The sequence below is a fragment of the Cynocephalus volans genome, chromosome 3 (genome assembly GCF_027409185.1).
Source record: "Cynocephalus volans isolate mCynVol1 chromosome 3, mCynVol1.pri, whole genome shotgun sequence".
NCBI classification, from domain to species: Eukaryota; Metazoa; Chordata; class Mammalia; order Dermoptera; family Cynocephalidae; genus Cynocephalus; species Cynocephalus volans.
Window position 1 is genome coordinate 84,145,443 of NC_084462.1, and position 15,582 is coordinate 84,161,024.

Here is a 15,582-nt window from a genome sequence, read left to right on the forward strand (position 1 = left end):
CCGTAAAAATACAGAAAATGCAAATATTCATAAACTATTTCATATTCAAAAACCAACCTAGGTATGTTTTTATGTACTGAGCTGTACGAAGTTGTTTTCCTATTGCATCTGATGCATTTTGGGCTTATAAAGAACAAATTACAAAACTGTAGCAATTTCTTCAGACTTCATTTTACATTTTTTCACTAAATACATGAAGACATGACTTTTGGCTCCAGTGCAATATATAGTAATGCTACATTCAGTACAAATTATTGAATATTTTTAAAAAGAAAACATTTAACTGATTATAGAGTTAAGTAATTAAGGAATTAGTCATAACTGTCAGAGGGAAAATACTAACAATATAGTTATCACAGGTAATTTTAAGAAACGAACCTTCCATCTCATTTCTAAACTTTTAATCCTATGACGTTCTAAAGAATAAAATATGGTAAAGCTGAGATATAATGCTATATACCAAATGCATCGACTTATCTTTTTGACAAATGTGATGTGATCGTGGCAGTTTTAAAGAACAAAATTTTGTCAATATATCAAACATTGTTAAACTCTATTTAGCATTGCTTTGTATAAGTTTGCTTTAATAGCATTTCTTCACAGTGATATTTCAGAAAGGTTGGAAACTGGTCAACATAAAATATTTCCCACCTTTTCTATTTTATATGCAAAAATCATCACAATATATCTGTAACTATAAAATTACAAATGCTTTCTAGAAGGGGCTGCATTTCTAGTTATGGTAGAAAAGGGTATTTGTAAGACACCTACAACGAGGTAAGTCTAAATAAAACAAAATTTTAGTAATGGATGCTTTCTGAACTGTGAGCAATGTAAACTAATTTAACAGACAGCTAATGTACAGACTCAAAAGACTAATTGTTTTTTAGTATGTTTAACAGATGAGAGATTGGAAATGAAATGAAATAAACATTTTAAGAGATATTTTGGATATTTCACTTTACATCGTAATTTTGGCACTTCATGGAACATTTATTTCCCAAAGACCAGAATCGGTATAAAAGTTCAGGGTTTCTACATACCTTATAGACATTGTACTTGAGTACCTGCAAACATTGAAATGTAGTGAAATAAACATTCCCATGTATTTGTACATGCATGCAGTAGTCAAATAATAACAGTTTGTGAATTCTCAAAGATCCCATCTTGGAGTATTCATTTCAAGCACTCTCTTCTGTAGATCTTGTTTCAGATTTAAGTCTCACAAACTCTTTAGCCACATCATCGCCAGTCCTCTGAGAGAGTATTCTAAGGATAGTCAAACCAGTTTCATCCATTGAGATGTTTTTCAAAAGAGGATACCATGCCCCATAGCTTCCCTTTTCTGCTATGTTCCGTAGCTGAATGACTGTCATTCCGATGATTCGATCTTCTCGGGCAAAGCAGTAATCCTTAACTGAGAGATGAATTTCATAGGCCCCTGGGCGGTTTTCATTGCCCAGAATGCTGTGTAGATTAAAAACGCAAATTTTGAGCAAAAAATTTTACTTCATCTAGGAATCAACATGGTTCTAAAACACTGTTAAAAATTAACTACATTGTATATTGATAAATTAAAGTTAAAAAAAATTGTATACACTGTTCAGGCTATTACGTTGGCAAAGAGAGTATTATATTTTAACCCTGAGGCAAATATCCTTTACATTTTACTGAGACTGTCTTTGCATAGTTATTACTGGGAAATCTAACTTTAAAATGCCTTCTGTCCCTGTTAGAAAAAAGATATGTTTTACTGCCTTGATGTTAAGCATATTAGTAGAAATGGGAATTAAAATACTATGTTGCACCCAATCATTGGAGGCAGGGTCTCCTTTTTGATATCAAGATTGTACGTAGAATTGGGCTGCTAGTGGTATGGGAGCTAGGCCAGAGTGGAGGGGTACCTCTCAGAAGAATATCTGTGACATTGTAACATCACTTACTACAATATCTTTTCTTTACCACTGACTCCTGGATAAATAGTTATATCCAGGAGCCTTTTCTCAGGGGAATGCACTGCATAGACTATCAAGCACTTAGATACTAAATTGGATACAAATTTCCAGAGTGAATCAGTTCCAGCAGAGCCTGGTGCTTCAACGCCAGTTCTTTCCTATGGTAACAGTTAGACCTGTCAGGTGTGTGACTGAGGATGGCCTCTCCTAATAACAACCTAAGACAACTTGTCAGTGCAGAATGGAGCATAATGAAGAAGGCTGAGTGGTGATACGCTGGGAATAATCTTCCTCCACTCCTTATTTTAATTCATTCTCAGATATTCTTGACTTTCTAATGAAGGCACATCTATTCCTCAGCTGTACAAGCTTAAAAATTCCTGTCTTTTCCAGACGATTTTTTCTGATGAAACATTTTGCAGTCAAACTTCCATTAATAACTAAACTGTGTACCTATGTTAGAGAAAATCTGAAATAATATGAAAGAAAATGGAATCTTGGTGGGTAAAAATAGAAGTGCAAAATATGATGGGAATCAGATCCTGTGAATTGAAATGCATCAAAATGCTGCCTTTTCTAAGAATAGTGGTCTTAGAGTGTTATATCTGAATTTTGCATGATTCAAGTACTTCCTAGAACATCTCAGAAGACATTTTAATTGGGTCAAAGTTTTATGTAATTTGGGGGCATAAATAGGTGGAATCTTGTCAGCTGGTTTATTAGCAGGGATTATTGTCATTAATATAATAAGAACCCTTTTGATAGATATTGTAGGATAGTTATGTTTTAATGAGTAGTAAGAGAGTATTCAGAGCACAGAGTTCTGAAAGGACTGTGGGAAACCAAGAGTGAAAAACAGACCTGTGAAGAGTTTTGGTGTATGTGAATAAATGCCTAGGGCTTGGTCGTGTGTCCCCCATCTTCTCTAGCCATCCCTAGATCAACTCATTTAGATTTATGGAATTAAATAACATCTGTATGCAGATAACTCTTAAGTTATATCCAGCTACACTTTTGTCATCTCTTCTTGGGTGTCCAATGGGCATCTCCAAATTAATAGATTTAAAACAAATTTCTTGATATCATTTCTTCTCCTTATTTTCCCATCTCAGTAAATCACTATCCACCCAATTGCTCATGCCAGAAATCTTCCAATCTGCCCCAACTGGATGCACTGTCCATCCTCCTCCTTGTACTTTTCAATAGAAAGCTGACCTGTAGGACTACGTCAAGAGGGTGTCTCTATGCTCTGACTTCCAGTTGATTTTGGCCAAAAAGGGAGTCCCATCAGGAGAAGAGAAGTGATGAGAGGGAGGTCAGAGTCTTTATTTCACTTGTTTTTTGTTTGCGAGGCTGCTTCCCTCTGTGGAAGGTCCCTGCTTCTTTTAAGGTGACTGATCACACATGAAGTTTTCACTCTCCAAGTTTAGAAGCATCTCCTCCTCTCCTTTCTTCGGGCACAGGAATGGTACTAGCCTGGATACTGCTAGCCCCAGGTCACGTCACTCACATTTTTATAGTCCCCATACACTCATCATATTTTTCAATTCCATTGTAAGTAAGCTGATTTTGATTGATTGTGAGAATTTAAGTGATATACTGTTTCTCTCATGTTCTACCTCCAAGAGGTAGAATTTACTTCCAACACATATTCTAAATTCTTCTACTTCTTTGCATTTTCCTACCACCATCTGATTAGTCACTGTTACCTGTTTGCCTGTAATATTGCAATAGCCTTCTAATTTGTCTTTACGTTTTTGGTCTTGCTTCCCTATAATTATTTTTCTATACAGCAAACAAATTAATCATTTAAAGATATAAATCAGATTGTTCATCTCCTCATCCAAAAACCTTTCAATGGGCCTCCTATTGAACTTAAGAATTGCAAAGCCTTGTGTGCTGTGGCATCTGCACTTTGACTACCTCTGCAAACTCATTTGTTCTTACCCTCTTACCCATGACATACTGTTTCATAAATATGTCAGGCTTGCCACTGCCTTAGAGTCCTTGCACTAGCTATTTTACTTGGCCTAAAATGCTCTCAACTCTTTCCTGCATGACTGATTCTTTATTTATTCAGGTTTAAGTTTAAAAGTCACGTGCTCAGAGAGGCTTCCCTGACCACCTAATTGAAACAGCTAGTCATATAGTACTTAATACCGTGTGACACATTTTTCTGATTTTACTTATCATTTTGTTTATCCTCTAGTCCTCATTTGTAGAAAGTTACTTCCATGAGAGGTAAGACCTCCTATTATACATACCCAATACCTATAATATTGCCTGATACACAATAAGCACTGAACAGATATTGGATGAATGGAAGGGATCTAAAACCGTAGCCTTTTTCATTTCCCTGTAATCAGCAATAAACAGGAATACTTCAACCTATAGGTTTTGCCTTCCGAAGCCATTTCCACCCTGAATCCCTCAATAAGTTTAGCTGTACAATGGCTATTGCCTGTTTGAATAAATGAGTTGGGTTTATGACTTACAACTGAAATGTTTCATTGTACTTCGGTGACCATGTGTTGCTTTTTGTCTTTGTGCCTTGTTTTCTCTTCTTGTCTCCAAGGTTGGGTCCCAGTATACAGACTTCCACAAAGGGGCGGAACATTGCTGTGGTCTGCCAGTTTAGCTCATTAATAGCAACCACTAAAAATCAAAAGGAAAAAGGAAGGGAATAAAATTTTAGTGAACAGATGTATGGAAACTTATCCTTGTCTATTTGATCCTTAGAGTGAATTTTATTTTTAAAAATGATTTATGAAGCCATAACTTGCATTTGATAGTGCCCTAACCCCACTGACAAGAAAATGCCCTCAAAGGAAAGACAATTTCCTCTCTGAAATGTACACTTGATGGAGCTTTTAGCTCTAAGCTGTGTGTCACTGGCCTGGTGAAAAGTTAGCTGTAATTGAAGTGACATCTGTTACTAATGTAAAGTTACTATTCTTTTTCTTTAGGAAAAGACATGGCGTTTTCATATTAAAAGTTATGTTCATCATAAAATATTTAGAAAATATACAAGAAATAAGTTAAAATAAAAGTCTAACTTTACCACTGAGAGACAATGACAATATTTTGGTGAGTATGCTTTCAGTATTTATTTACTTTATATACAAATGTGTTCATGATGTAGTACAGTCTTATGGGTAGCTTATTAAAGTCTATCATGGATAGCTTTCTCATTCATTATATGTTTTCCAGATGCAAATACTCCACTGTGTGAATATTCAATCCTCTATTTAATTAGTCACTTATTATTAAACACTATGGTTGTTTCCTAATTTCAGGCATTATAAATAATTCTTACATAAACATTCCCAGATGTACCCCATTGCTCATCCTTTGATGATATCCTCAGGAAAGTATCTCATAATTAGAATTTCTAATGCAAGAGATTCATCAACTTTATGGCATTTGATATTGGCAAAGTATTTTTCAAAAATATTGCAGTACTCTGACAGTATATAGGTATGTCCCACTTATCTGTATGCTCACCGATACTGTCTATGATGTATCTTACACTATAGCTATGTTTCTTCTATAATACAAAGATACATTACGTAATGAAATTTTAAAATATATTGAGATGATTTTATCAAAGTGGATATTATTTAAAGTGACTAAGTCTATAATAATATAAAAATAGAACATGATTATATGAGCAAAATGTTAACCCTTGAATTTCACCTTTGAAATAATCCTTGCATTAAGATTGTTTTTGCAATATAAAACTAATAGATCGAGCCACTCACTAAAAAACACTTTATGTGAATAGTAAGAACATGCTAACTTACTGTTTAAATAGTAAGAACATGCTAACTTACTGATGGACATGTTATGAAGCCAACCATAGTACTAATGTTCAGTGAATATCACAGCACCAAGCACAGAATAAATGTTCAATACACATAATTTTGAAATTTAATCAATGTATTTAAGATATTTTAAATAACACAGGCTAAACATCCGTGCCATTAATTTTCAGTTTTAAATCAAAAGATTTGGTTTCATGAAATTCTAAGCATATCCTGAAATAACGTAATACACATTTAAAAACAACAGATCCTAGAAAAATTATATTTCTGATATAATTATTGCTGCAGTTGTTAAAGTTTAATAGTCTGTTTGATTTATCTGGACCTGAAATGTACCTTTTACAGTGACTTTGTGCTCGCCAGTTCCTGGGGTGGCGGTAATATCCACATGAACAGAAATCTGACCCACTGCATCTTTGGAGGAGCGACCTGCAAATAAACAGAAGTTTACTGGCCTGAACTTTCAGACTGCTTAATCGTGGACATTTACGTTCTCTGCAGAAAAGACTTAAAATATGTTATTGGAAATTAATAGTTCTCTCCATTAATAGCTCATGATATGTATTGATAAATGTTCACTAAATTAAGTTTGCTATGTAGGTCTGAGGCTTGGGTATAATAATTAGCACACTGAGCTAAAATTTTATATGGCCTGAAGAAATCCTAAGATACACTGTTACTATTATTACTGTTGCAAGAATTTGCAATTGCTTTACTAGGTACTTGATAAAGCTCTATTCATTGCTTTCCATTCTTTGCTTCAGGACTTTTCTGTGTTGTGACATACCAGAGCACAAAAAGATGATGCTATAGTGTCTGCCCTCATGAAGATCACAGTAGGCCGGAAGAGACCGACATATAAACATATGGATGTAATATAGTGATAAGTTCTATAACAGAAATATTTACAAAGTCTCCTGGGGGCATTAAAAGAAGTAGTCAACTCTATCTTGGTAAAGATTAGTCAAGGGTTAAATGTGTACTGGAAAGTGCCTGTGATTTGGGGTCAGATACACTTGAATTCAAATCATAGTTATGTGACTACTGGTTCAGTGATCTTAGATAGTTTACTATATTCTTAAGTCTCAGTTTTTGCATTTGTAAAATGAGATTGATGTTACCAACCTTTTAGAATACACACATTTGCAAACATATCAGTGAACATATATTTTTTTTCTCACAAATTGAAGCACAGGCTCTAACTCTTTACTTACTTTTATCTTTTCATCTAAAAATATGTCATGGAAGACCACACATGGAGTCCTAGGCAGAAGGCACCTCACTGCCTGGTGGAAGTAAGGAGCATGTGGAAAACACCATTTCATGCCAGTGGTCCACCACAGCCTCTACAAAAGTGGCTTGTTGCCACAGTGGCAGCCAACATGTGGGTGACCCACCAGCCACTCACAAAGAGAGTCACAGTGGAGACCAGAAAAAGAAAAGGAAATCTCTCTCCTCAAAGCTCACTCCATAGTAACAGAAGAAGAAACTACTCTGCCAGATTACTGGATGTCAAAACAGAGGTACTATAAATATGAAAATCCAAGAAAATAAAGACACCATCAAAAGAATGCAGTAATTCTCAACTACCAGACCCTATAGAGTAGGAAACCCTTGACATGACTGAAAAGGAATTCCAAGCAACAATATTAAGGAAACTCAATGAGATATGAAAAGACTTAGACAACATAATGAACATAATGAAACAAGAAAAAAAAATCCAGGATGTGGAGAAAATTTACAAAGAGATTAACACCTTAAAAAAGAATGTAGCAGAACTCATGGAATTGAAAGATTCATTTACCAAAAAAACAACCCCTCCCCCCCCAAAACAGAGTTTAAGCAGCAGGCTAGAACTAGCAGAAGAAAGAATTTCTGATCTTGAGGATAGTCTTTTTAAAATAACCCAAATGTGGGAGGTGGGGTGGGGGGAAGGAAAAGAATTTTAGAAAATGAAGAAAATCTAAGACAGCAGACAACCTTATGTGCACAAACATTCAAATCATTGATGGAGAAGGAGAAAAGAAAGGAAAGGCATGGAAAACTGGTTTGATTAAATAATAACAGAAAACTTTCCAGATATAGGGAGAGACATGGACCTTCAGATCCAGGAGGCTCAAAGATACCCAGACAGATTCAACCCCAAAATATCCCCCTGAGACACATTCAAGTCAAACTGGCAAAGCTCAAAGACAAAGAGAATCTTAAGAGAAGCAAGAGAAAAGCATCAAGTCACCTGTAAAGGAGCCCCTATCAGACTAACAGCAGACTTCTTAATAGAAACTCTACAGGCTAGAAGAAAATGAGATGATATATTCAAAATACCAAAAGAAAAAAATTGCCAGCCAAGAATACTATACCTAGCAATGTTATCCCTCAGAAATGAGGGGAAAATAGTGTATTTTCCAGATAAGCAAAAACTGCAGGAGCTCAGCACCACACAACCAGCCCTACAAGAAATCCTCAAGGGGAGTCCTGCATATGGAATCTGAAAAATGATAATCACTACCACAAATACACAAGAAAGAACAAAACCTACTGGTAGAACAAAAATGCAAACAAGAAAGAAAAAAACTAAATCTTACCACCTCCCAAAACCAACAAACATCAAAGACAAACAATAAAAGTAGAAGAAAGGAATAAAAGATTTAAAACATCCAAATGAAAATCAGTAAAATGCCAGTAGTAAGACAATACCTTTCAAAAACAACACTAAACATAAATGGATTAAACTCCCTACTCAAAAAAACTGATTGGATTAAAAAGTTAGATCCAACTACATGCTGTCTTTAGGAGACTTACCTTACCTGTAAAGATGTACACAGACTAATAGTGAATGGACAGAAAAAGATATATCATGAAAATGGAAACCCAAAACAAGCAGGAGTAGCTATTATTATATCAGATAAAATAGACTTTAAACCAAAAACCATAAAAAAAGACAAAGAAGGCCACTGTATAAAGATAAAGGGATCTATCCAGGAAGAAGGCATAATTATAAATATATATGCACCCAACACTGGAGTACCCAGATATATAAAGCAAACACTATTAGGCCTAAAGAAAGATAGATCCCAATACAATAATAGTAGGGGACCTGAACACCCCTCTCTAATTACTGGACAGATCATTTTGGCAACAAATCAGAAACACAGGATTTAAACTACGCTCTAGACCAGTTGGACCTGGCAGATATCTACAGAACATTTCATTCAACGACTACAGAATATACATTCTTCTTATTAACACATTGAACATTCTCCAGAATACACCATATGTTAGGTCCCAAAACAAAACAAGTCTCACCAACTTTATAAAGAAAATCATTTAAAGTGTCTTTTCAGACCACAACAGATTAAAACTAGAAATCAATAAATGAAACTCAGGAAACTCTACAAATACATGGAAATTAAATGACATGCTCCTGAACAACCTAGTTGTCCAAGAAGAACTGAAACAGGAGATCAAAAAATCTCTTGGAACTTATAGGAATGAAGATATGGCATTCCAAAACCTGTGGGATACTTCGAAAATGGTACTAAGAGGGAAGTTCATTGCAATAAATGCTTACATCAAAAGAATAGAAAGATTTCAAATAAACTACCTAATTCTACACCTCAAAGAATTAGAAAAACAAGAACAGTCCAATCCCAACTATAGGAAATGGAATGAAATAATAGAGCAGAACTAAATGTAAGAGACATTTAAAACATTGTTGTCATTAGCTAGTCTAACTTGACAAAAGAAGAGAGAAGACCCAAATAACAAATCAGAAGTGAAAAAGGAGACATTACAACCAATAACACAGAAATACAAAGAATCATTAGAGACTATTATAGACAACTATATGCCAACAAATTTGAAAACCCAGAGGAAATGGATAAATTTTCGGACACAAACTACCAAGACTGACCCAAGGAAAAACAGAGAATCTGAACAGAACAATAACAAGTGACGAGATTGAAACAGTAATCAGCAGTCTCCCAACAAAGAAAATCCCAGTACTGGATAGCTTTACTGCTGAGTTCTACCAGATATTTAAAGAGGAATTAATACCAATTCTCTTCAAACTATCTGAAAAAATTGAAACAAAGGCCATTCTCTCATACTAATACAATGAGGCCAGCATCACCCTGATACCAAACCAGAGGGAGATACAACAAAAGAACAACAAACCAACAGAGATACTATGTATTATAGTAATGAACTAGCAAAAATGAAATCAAGAAAGCAAGCCCATTTACAATTGTCACCAAAAGATAAAATACCTAGGAATCAATTTAACCAGGGAGGTTAAAGATCTCTGCAATGAGAATTACAAATCACTACTGAAAGAAAATAAAGAGGACACAAAAACATGGAAAGACATTCTATGCTCTTGGATTGGAAGAATTAATATTGTGAAAATGTCCATACTACCTAAACTGATCTACAGATTAAATACAATCACCATCAAAATACCAATGACATTCTTTACAGAACAGAAAAAGTAATACTAACATTCATGTAGAAAAAAAGACCCCAAATAGCCAAAGCAATCTTGAGCAAAAAAATCTGGACGCATCACACTACCCGACTTCAAATCATACTACACAGCTATTGTAACCAAAACAGCATGGTTCTGGCATAAAAGCAGGCATTCAGATCATTAAAATACAATAGAGAACCCAGAAATCAACCCACATATGTACAGCCAACTGATATTTGACAAGGGCATGAGAAGCATACATTGGGGAAAGACTGCCTCATCAATAAATGGTGCTGAGAAGACTGGACATCCATATGTAGAAGAAAGAAACTAGACCTGGACCTCTTGCCATATACCAAAATCAACTCAAAATGGATTAAAGACTTGACCCAAAACTATAAAACTCCTAAGAGAAAACATAGGGGAAACTTCAGGAAGTAAGACTGGGCAAAGACTTTAAGAACAAGACCCCAAAAGCACAGGCAATAAAGGAAAAAAATAAATGGGATTATATCAAACTTAAAAGCTTCTGCCCAGCAAAGGAAATAGTTAACAAAATGAAAAGACAACCTATAGAATGGGAGCAAATATTTGTAACTCATGTGTCTGACAAGGAATTTATATCCAGAATATAAAAGGAACTCAAACAACTTAACAAATAACCCGATTAAAAAGTGGGCAAAGCAGCTAAATAGGCATTTCTCAAAGGAAGATACACAAATGGCCAACAGACACATGAAAAAATGCTCAACATCACTCAGAATCAGTGAAATGCAAATCACAACCACACTGAGATATCATTTCATGCCAGTTAAACTGGCCGGTATCAAAAAGACACAGAATAACAAATGCTGGTGAGGATGTAGAGAAAGGGAAACCCTCCCACATTGTTGATGGGACTATAAGTTAGTGCAGCTGTTATGGAAAACAGTATAGAGATTCCTCAGACAAGTACACATAGAACTGCCACATGATCCAGCAATCCCACTGATGGATATATATCCAAAGGAATGGAAATCCTCACGTTGAAGGGATACCTGCACTCCCATGTTTATCACAACTCTATTTACAATAGTTAAGGATTGGAACCAACCTAAATGTCCATTGATGGATGACTGGATAAGGAAAATGTGGTATGTATACATGAAATTCTGCCATTTGCAGCAACATGGGTGAACTTAGAGAAAATTATGATACATGTGATAAGCCAGGCACAGAAAGAAATATCACGTGTCCTCACTCGCCAGTGGGAGCTAAAAATAAAAATAATAGAAGAAAGATACAACAATCACAATAATTCCTTGAACTTTCAAAAAGAGACAATGGAACTGAGTCCATCAGAAGTGGGAAAGGGGGAAGTGGAGGAGAGTTTAGGGAGAATTTGGTAAAGGGCCACAAAAAATGTTTACATTGTATAATGATAAAAAAAAAATCAAGAAAAAATATGGAGGTCATTCTATTTCAGTACATATAAAGCTGCCACATTCTTTTTTGTGGCTTGGCATATCATAGCACTGACTACAAAGTAAGGGTCGATGAACACTTGCTTGAGAATGAATCACTGAGCTGTTTACAAATATTTAAATATTTAAAACATTAAGATAGTTATGACATTTAAAATAATTCTGGCCTTTAGTCCATTAATAAATATATCATAATTTAACCATACTTAAATTGTTTCTGATTTTTTGCTATTATAATCTATAATGAAACATTCTTTTTCATATATACAAGTTTATCTGTAATATAATTTCTAGAAGTAGAATATCTTTGTCAAAATTACATAGAATTTTAATGCCTTGCACTTTCATTTGCAATATATGAGATTAACAAGAATCTGTTTTTATGAAATGAGTGGCTAATATCCAAAGCTGAAAACAAAAGGTTGTTAAAGACTTCCAGTTTTTAACTTTAAAGAATAAGGATTTGGGCCAGAACCTTTCAGAAAGTCCTGCTGAGAAGAACCAGTTTGACATAAGGGCCTCCCTCCTACCACCACTGCCATTTGATAATAGAAGGACTGGAAGGTAGAAGATTATTTCCTTGAGTATAAGTAAAGGGGCTATTTTCTGCTCCATGGGGAGGGAAAAGGGAAAATGTTTCCATAGGGAAGCAAAGGGAAAAAAACTCTAGGAGAAATACTCAAACCGTGCATGTGCCAGCAAGATGGTTATTTCATCACTAGACTGGTGGCCTTGTTAGCAAACAGCATGACCTGAATAGGGCCAAGTGGATGAAAATCAGCCACAGCCTGTGCTGGGAACACTTCCTCAAATTCTTAGTTCCTAAGTAGTATGGGAGATGGTTCCTGAATGGGCTTACAGTGCCAGAGTTGGAGAAGAGAGGGAAAATGTGATTGTGGGCTGTGGTGCTGTTAGGGACTGTTGAATTGGGGCAAAGAGGCAGGCACCTCAGAGGAATGTGGCATGCTGGTACCAGGTGAGGATCAGGAGGAGTAAGTGGCCAAGTTTTGAGCCTTGGAAGAGTCCATCATTACCTAGGGGAGCTGTTTGGAAATGAGTCTCACACCAGCCAGCTCTATGGAGTTTTAACTTCCCAAAAGACAATGAACTAGGAACAGCCTTTACCACCATCCAAGTCGATAATGACCCCTGACCCTAAAGGACACTCCTGAAGTTCAAATAAAGTCACCCATCTTTTTCCTCTTGTTCCTTTACACCAGGGAGACTACTACAAGGTGGATAAAGGAAAGGTAAAGGTGAGAGAAGACCACACCTTTCTCCTCTTGCTCTTTCAACTGCTTGTGTCTCCATATTAGTCTGCTCTTGGGAGAAAAGAGGAAAATTTTGAACCAATTTGTTTAAAGCTTTAATGTGAGCAGGATGAAGCCTTAAAAACCTGAATAATTTTCTAATAAGGTAACTAATATAGCACGAAACTATACCATGATATCAGTAAGGAAGATGTCTATGCAGTAGAAAGTGGGGCTCAGAAGAGTTGATAATATTTTTTTGGAAAAATAGTTTTATGTCATCCCTAAATTGGTGACATCCTTATAATATCAATCTTATTATTCTAGTCTTCTTTTGTGTATGCCAACTATGTTTTACATTCTTATGTCGGTATTGCACATTTAAAAAAGTTGTTCCTAGGTATTTTATCTTATCTAATTTAAGTGAGACTATTTCTTCCATTGTAACTTGTAATAGGTAGGCTAATGATTTTTGTACATTTTTTTTTATCCAGGCAACTGACAATTTTTTAATCAAAGATTTTTACTTAATCCTTTTGAGGTTTGCAAGTATATTATCATATCTTCAGTAAATTAAACATTTAACTTTTCCTCTATTGCTTGCCTTTACTGATTTTATTGGCTTATACCTCTAAAGCTATAATACCTGATAGTGTTAAAAATGGACGTGCTGGTTATCTTCCATTTGGCTCTCCAAATTCATTTTCCACCCTCTACACTCTGTTCTCTGCCCTCAGAGGCTAATCTGTATGGACATTATCAGTAGTCTCCTCTATAGTCTAGTTTCTAGTTGGGTTTGGCCAATGAGAAATCTGGCAAGAGGTTGGAAAGAAGGAAGACAGTCAAGGCAGGTATTTATTTCTTTAGTCTTTGTCCTGTGGGTCACCTTTTCCTTGCTGAATCCAAAAGTCAGTTCCTCTCAAGCAGCCCTTGCTGGATAATAATCTCTTTCTTGGCTCTGGTACCTTCTTCCTCTCCTTGTTTCTTTTGTCATAGGGAGGTTAGTTTATTATTCCTTTTGGTTTCCTCATATCCTGCCCATGCCTTTGTACATAGTTCCTTTATTAAATCCTCCACAAGTAATCTTAATGTGGGTATGTCATCCGATTCCTGCTGGAACATTGATTAATAGAGTTAATGTCATTGATTTGCTCATAACTTTATCAAAAATCTTCTAAGTATTTTCCCAGTATTCTTAGGTTTTGTGGATCAATGTGGTAATGTTTGAGGAGGACTTAAACTATAGACACTCACTACCTTGCAACTGTTTTTATGGATTTCACAGGGGAGAAAATGCTTATTGAGAGAGCAGAGAATATGAAATGTAGATGCATAAAACAGAATGGTGTGTGCTGGTAATTGCAAAGAGTGCAGTATGGATGGAGCATAGATGAGGTGATAAGAAGAAATGTTAGAAAGTGAGTACCTTGAATGTCATTTAAAAGTCTTTAGGCATTATCCTAGAGCTGCTAAAAATTCTTTTTTTAGTCATGAGTGACATAATCAGTTTTTGAAAGAATTTCTCTCACCTGTGTGAAAGATGGATCATTCTCATTCCCCCGTTCTCTTCTGGAAAGCCTCATGTTTGCATCTTATTATACCGTGAATGAAGTCTTAGAACCCACCCCTTGGCTAAGATGCCATGATTACCTATTACTTCATCTGCACTGCTGGTCCATGCTGTTATCTTTGGACTAATTCTTCAAAACTTTCTTCATGTTTTCATCAAGACAAATTGCATGTTTGGGACGCCCTTTCTCTATTATCCTATGAAGCCTTATATCTTTATCTTTACAGTAGAATCCTTTCATTTTTATTATTCTATCAGTAATCTTTAATTATATTCTCGATTTCCTCAAATACTATACTAACATAGTACAAAAACTCAGGGCAATGGAATTAGACTTCCCTGATTATGAATCTGCTCTCAGTTACTCATTAATAGTTAATTATAACTCCATAAATTTCATTTCCTTATTTTAAAATGGGGATAAAACCACCTACCTGGCAGCACTGTTGTGAGGTTAAAATGTTTTTTTTAAAAAATAGAAAACTATGTGCCCTGTATATAAAACTATCCAATAAATGGATGCATGTTCATTATAATTTAATACAAAGAATATTTCAAAGTTATTAATTCCTTTGAAGATTCATGTAAAATGCCCTTGTATAATAATTATATAAAATAACTCCATGGATATTATGTTTATCTAAATCAAAGACCATAAGAAGATAGCTCTGGAGTGACTGGAGTTTTCTTCCACAGTATTGGAATTCCTCCTTTCTAAGATTTCCTTGGTTGAGCACAGTAGAGATGTCAGATTTTTAGGAGCCCTGGGCCTTATTAGAAAACTTTTCCTCTCTCTGATGTAAAAACTTTGATAAATCTAGGAGGTGGTAAGAGGAAATGTTAGAATCCTATGAAATAAGTTTTGATTAATTGTTTTTTTTGAAAACTATTCTTCAAACTAGGGTTAACAAGAAAAGGCCTGACAGCAACATGGGAAATAACATTCTGCTATATATGTCTCTGCTGTTAAGGATCAGAGCCTGCTCAGTGCCTGAGTTTGTGGTTGAAACATCTGTGGGTGGTCTTACATGTATTACTGTATGGCGTTATGT

The 15,582-nt window shown here is 35.3% G+C and overlaps 1 protein-coding gene across 2 annotated transcripts in view; it reads right to left on the reverse strand.

Moving 5' to 3' along the window:
- Positions 1-1,181: 1,181 nt before the first annotated feature.
- The window catches only part of UNC13C (unc-13 homolog C), a 568,114-nt gene continuing 553,713 nt past the window's right edge, over positions 1,182-15,582 (reverse strand). For both annotated transcript variants that reach the window (XM_063089570.1, XM_063089569.1), the window contains 3 exons: positions 6,116-6,208; positions 4,451-4,610; positions 1,182-1,467 (listed from right to left, as the gene is read on the reverse strand). In XM_063089570.1, the coding sequence (XP_062945640.1) occupies positions 1,182-1,467; positions 4,451-4,610; positions 6,116-6,208 (539 nt within the window). The remainder of the gene's footprint in view (positions 1,468-4,450; positions 4,611-6,115; positions 6,209-15,582) is intronic.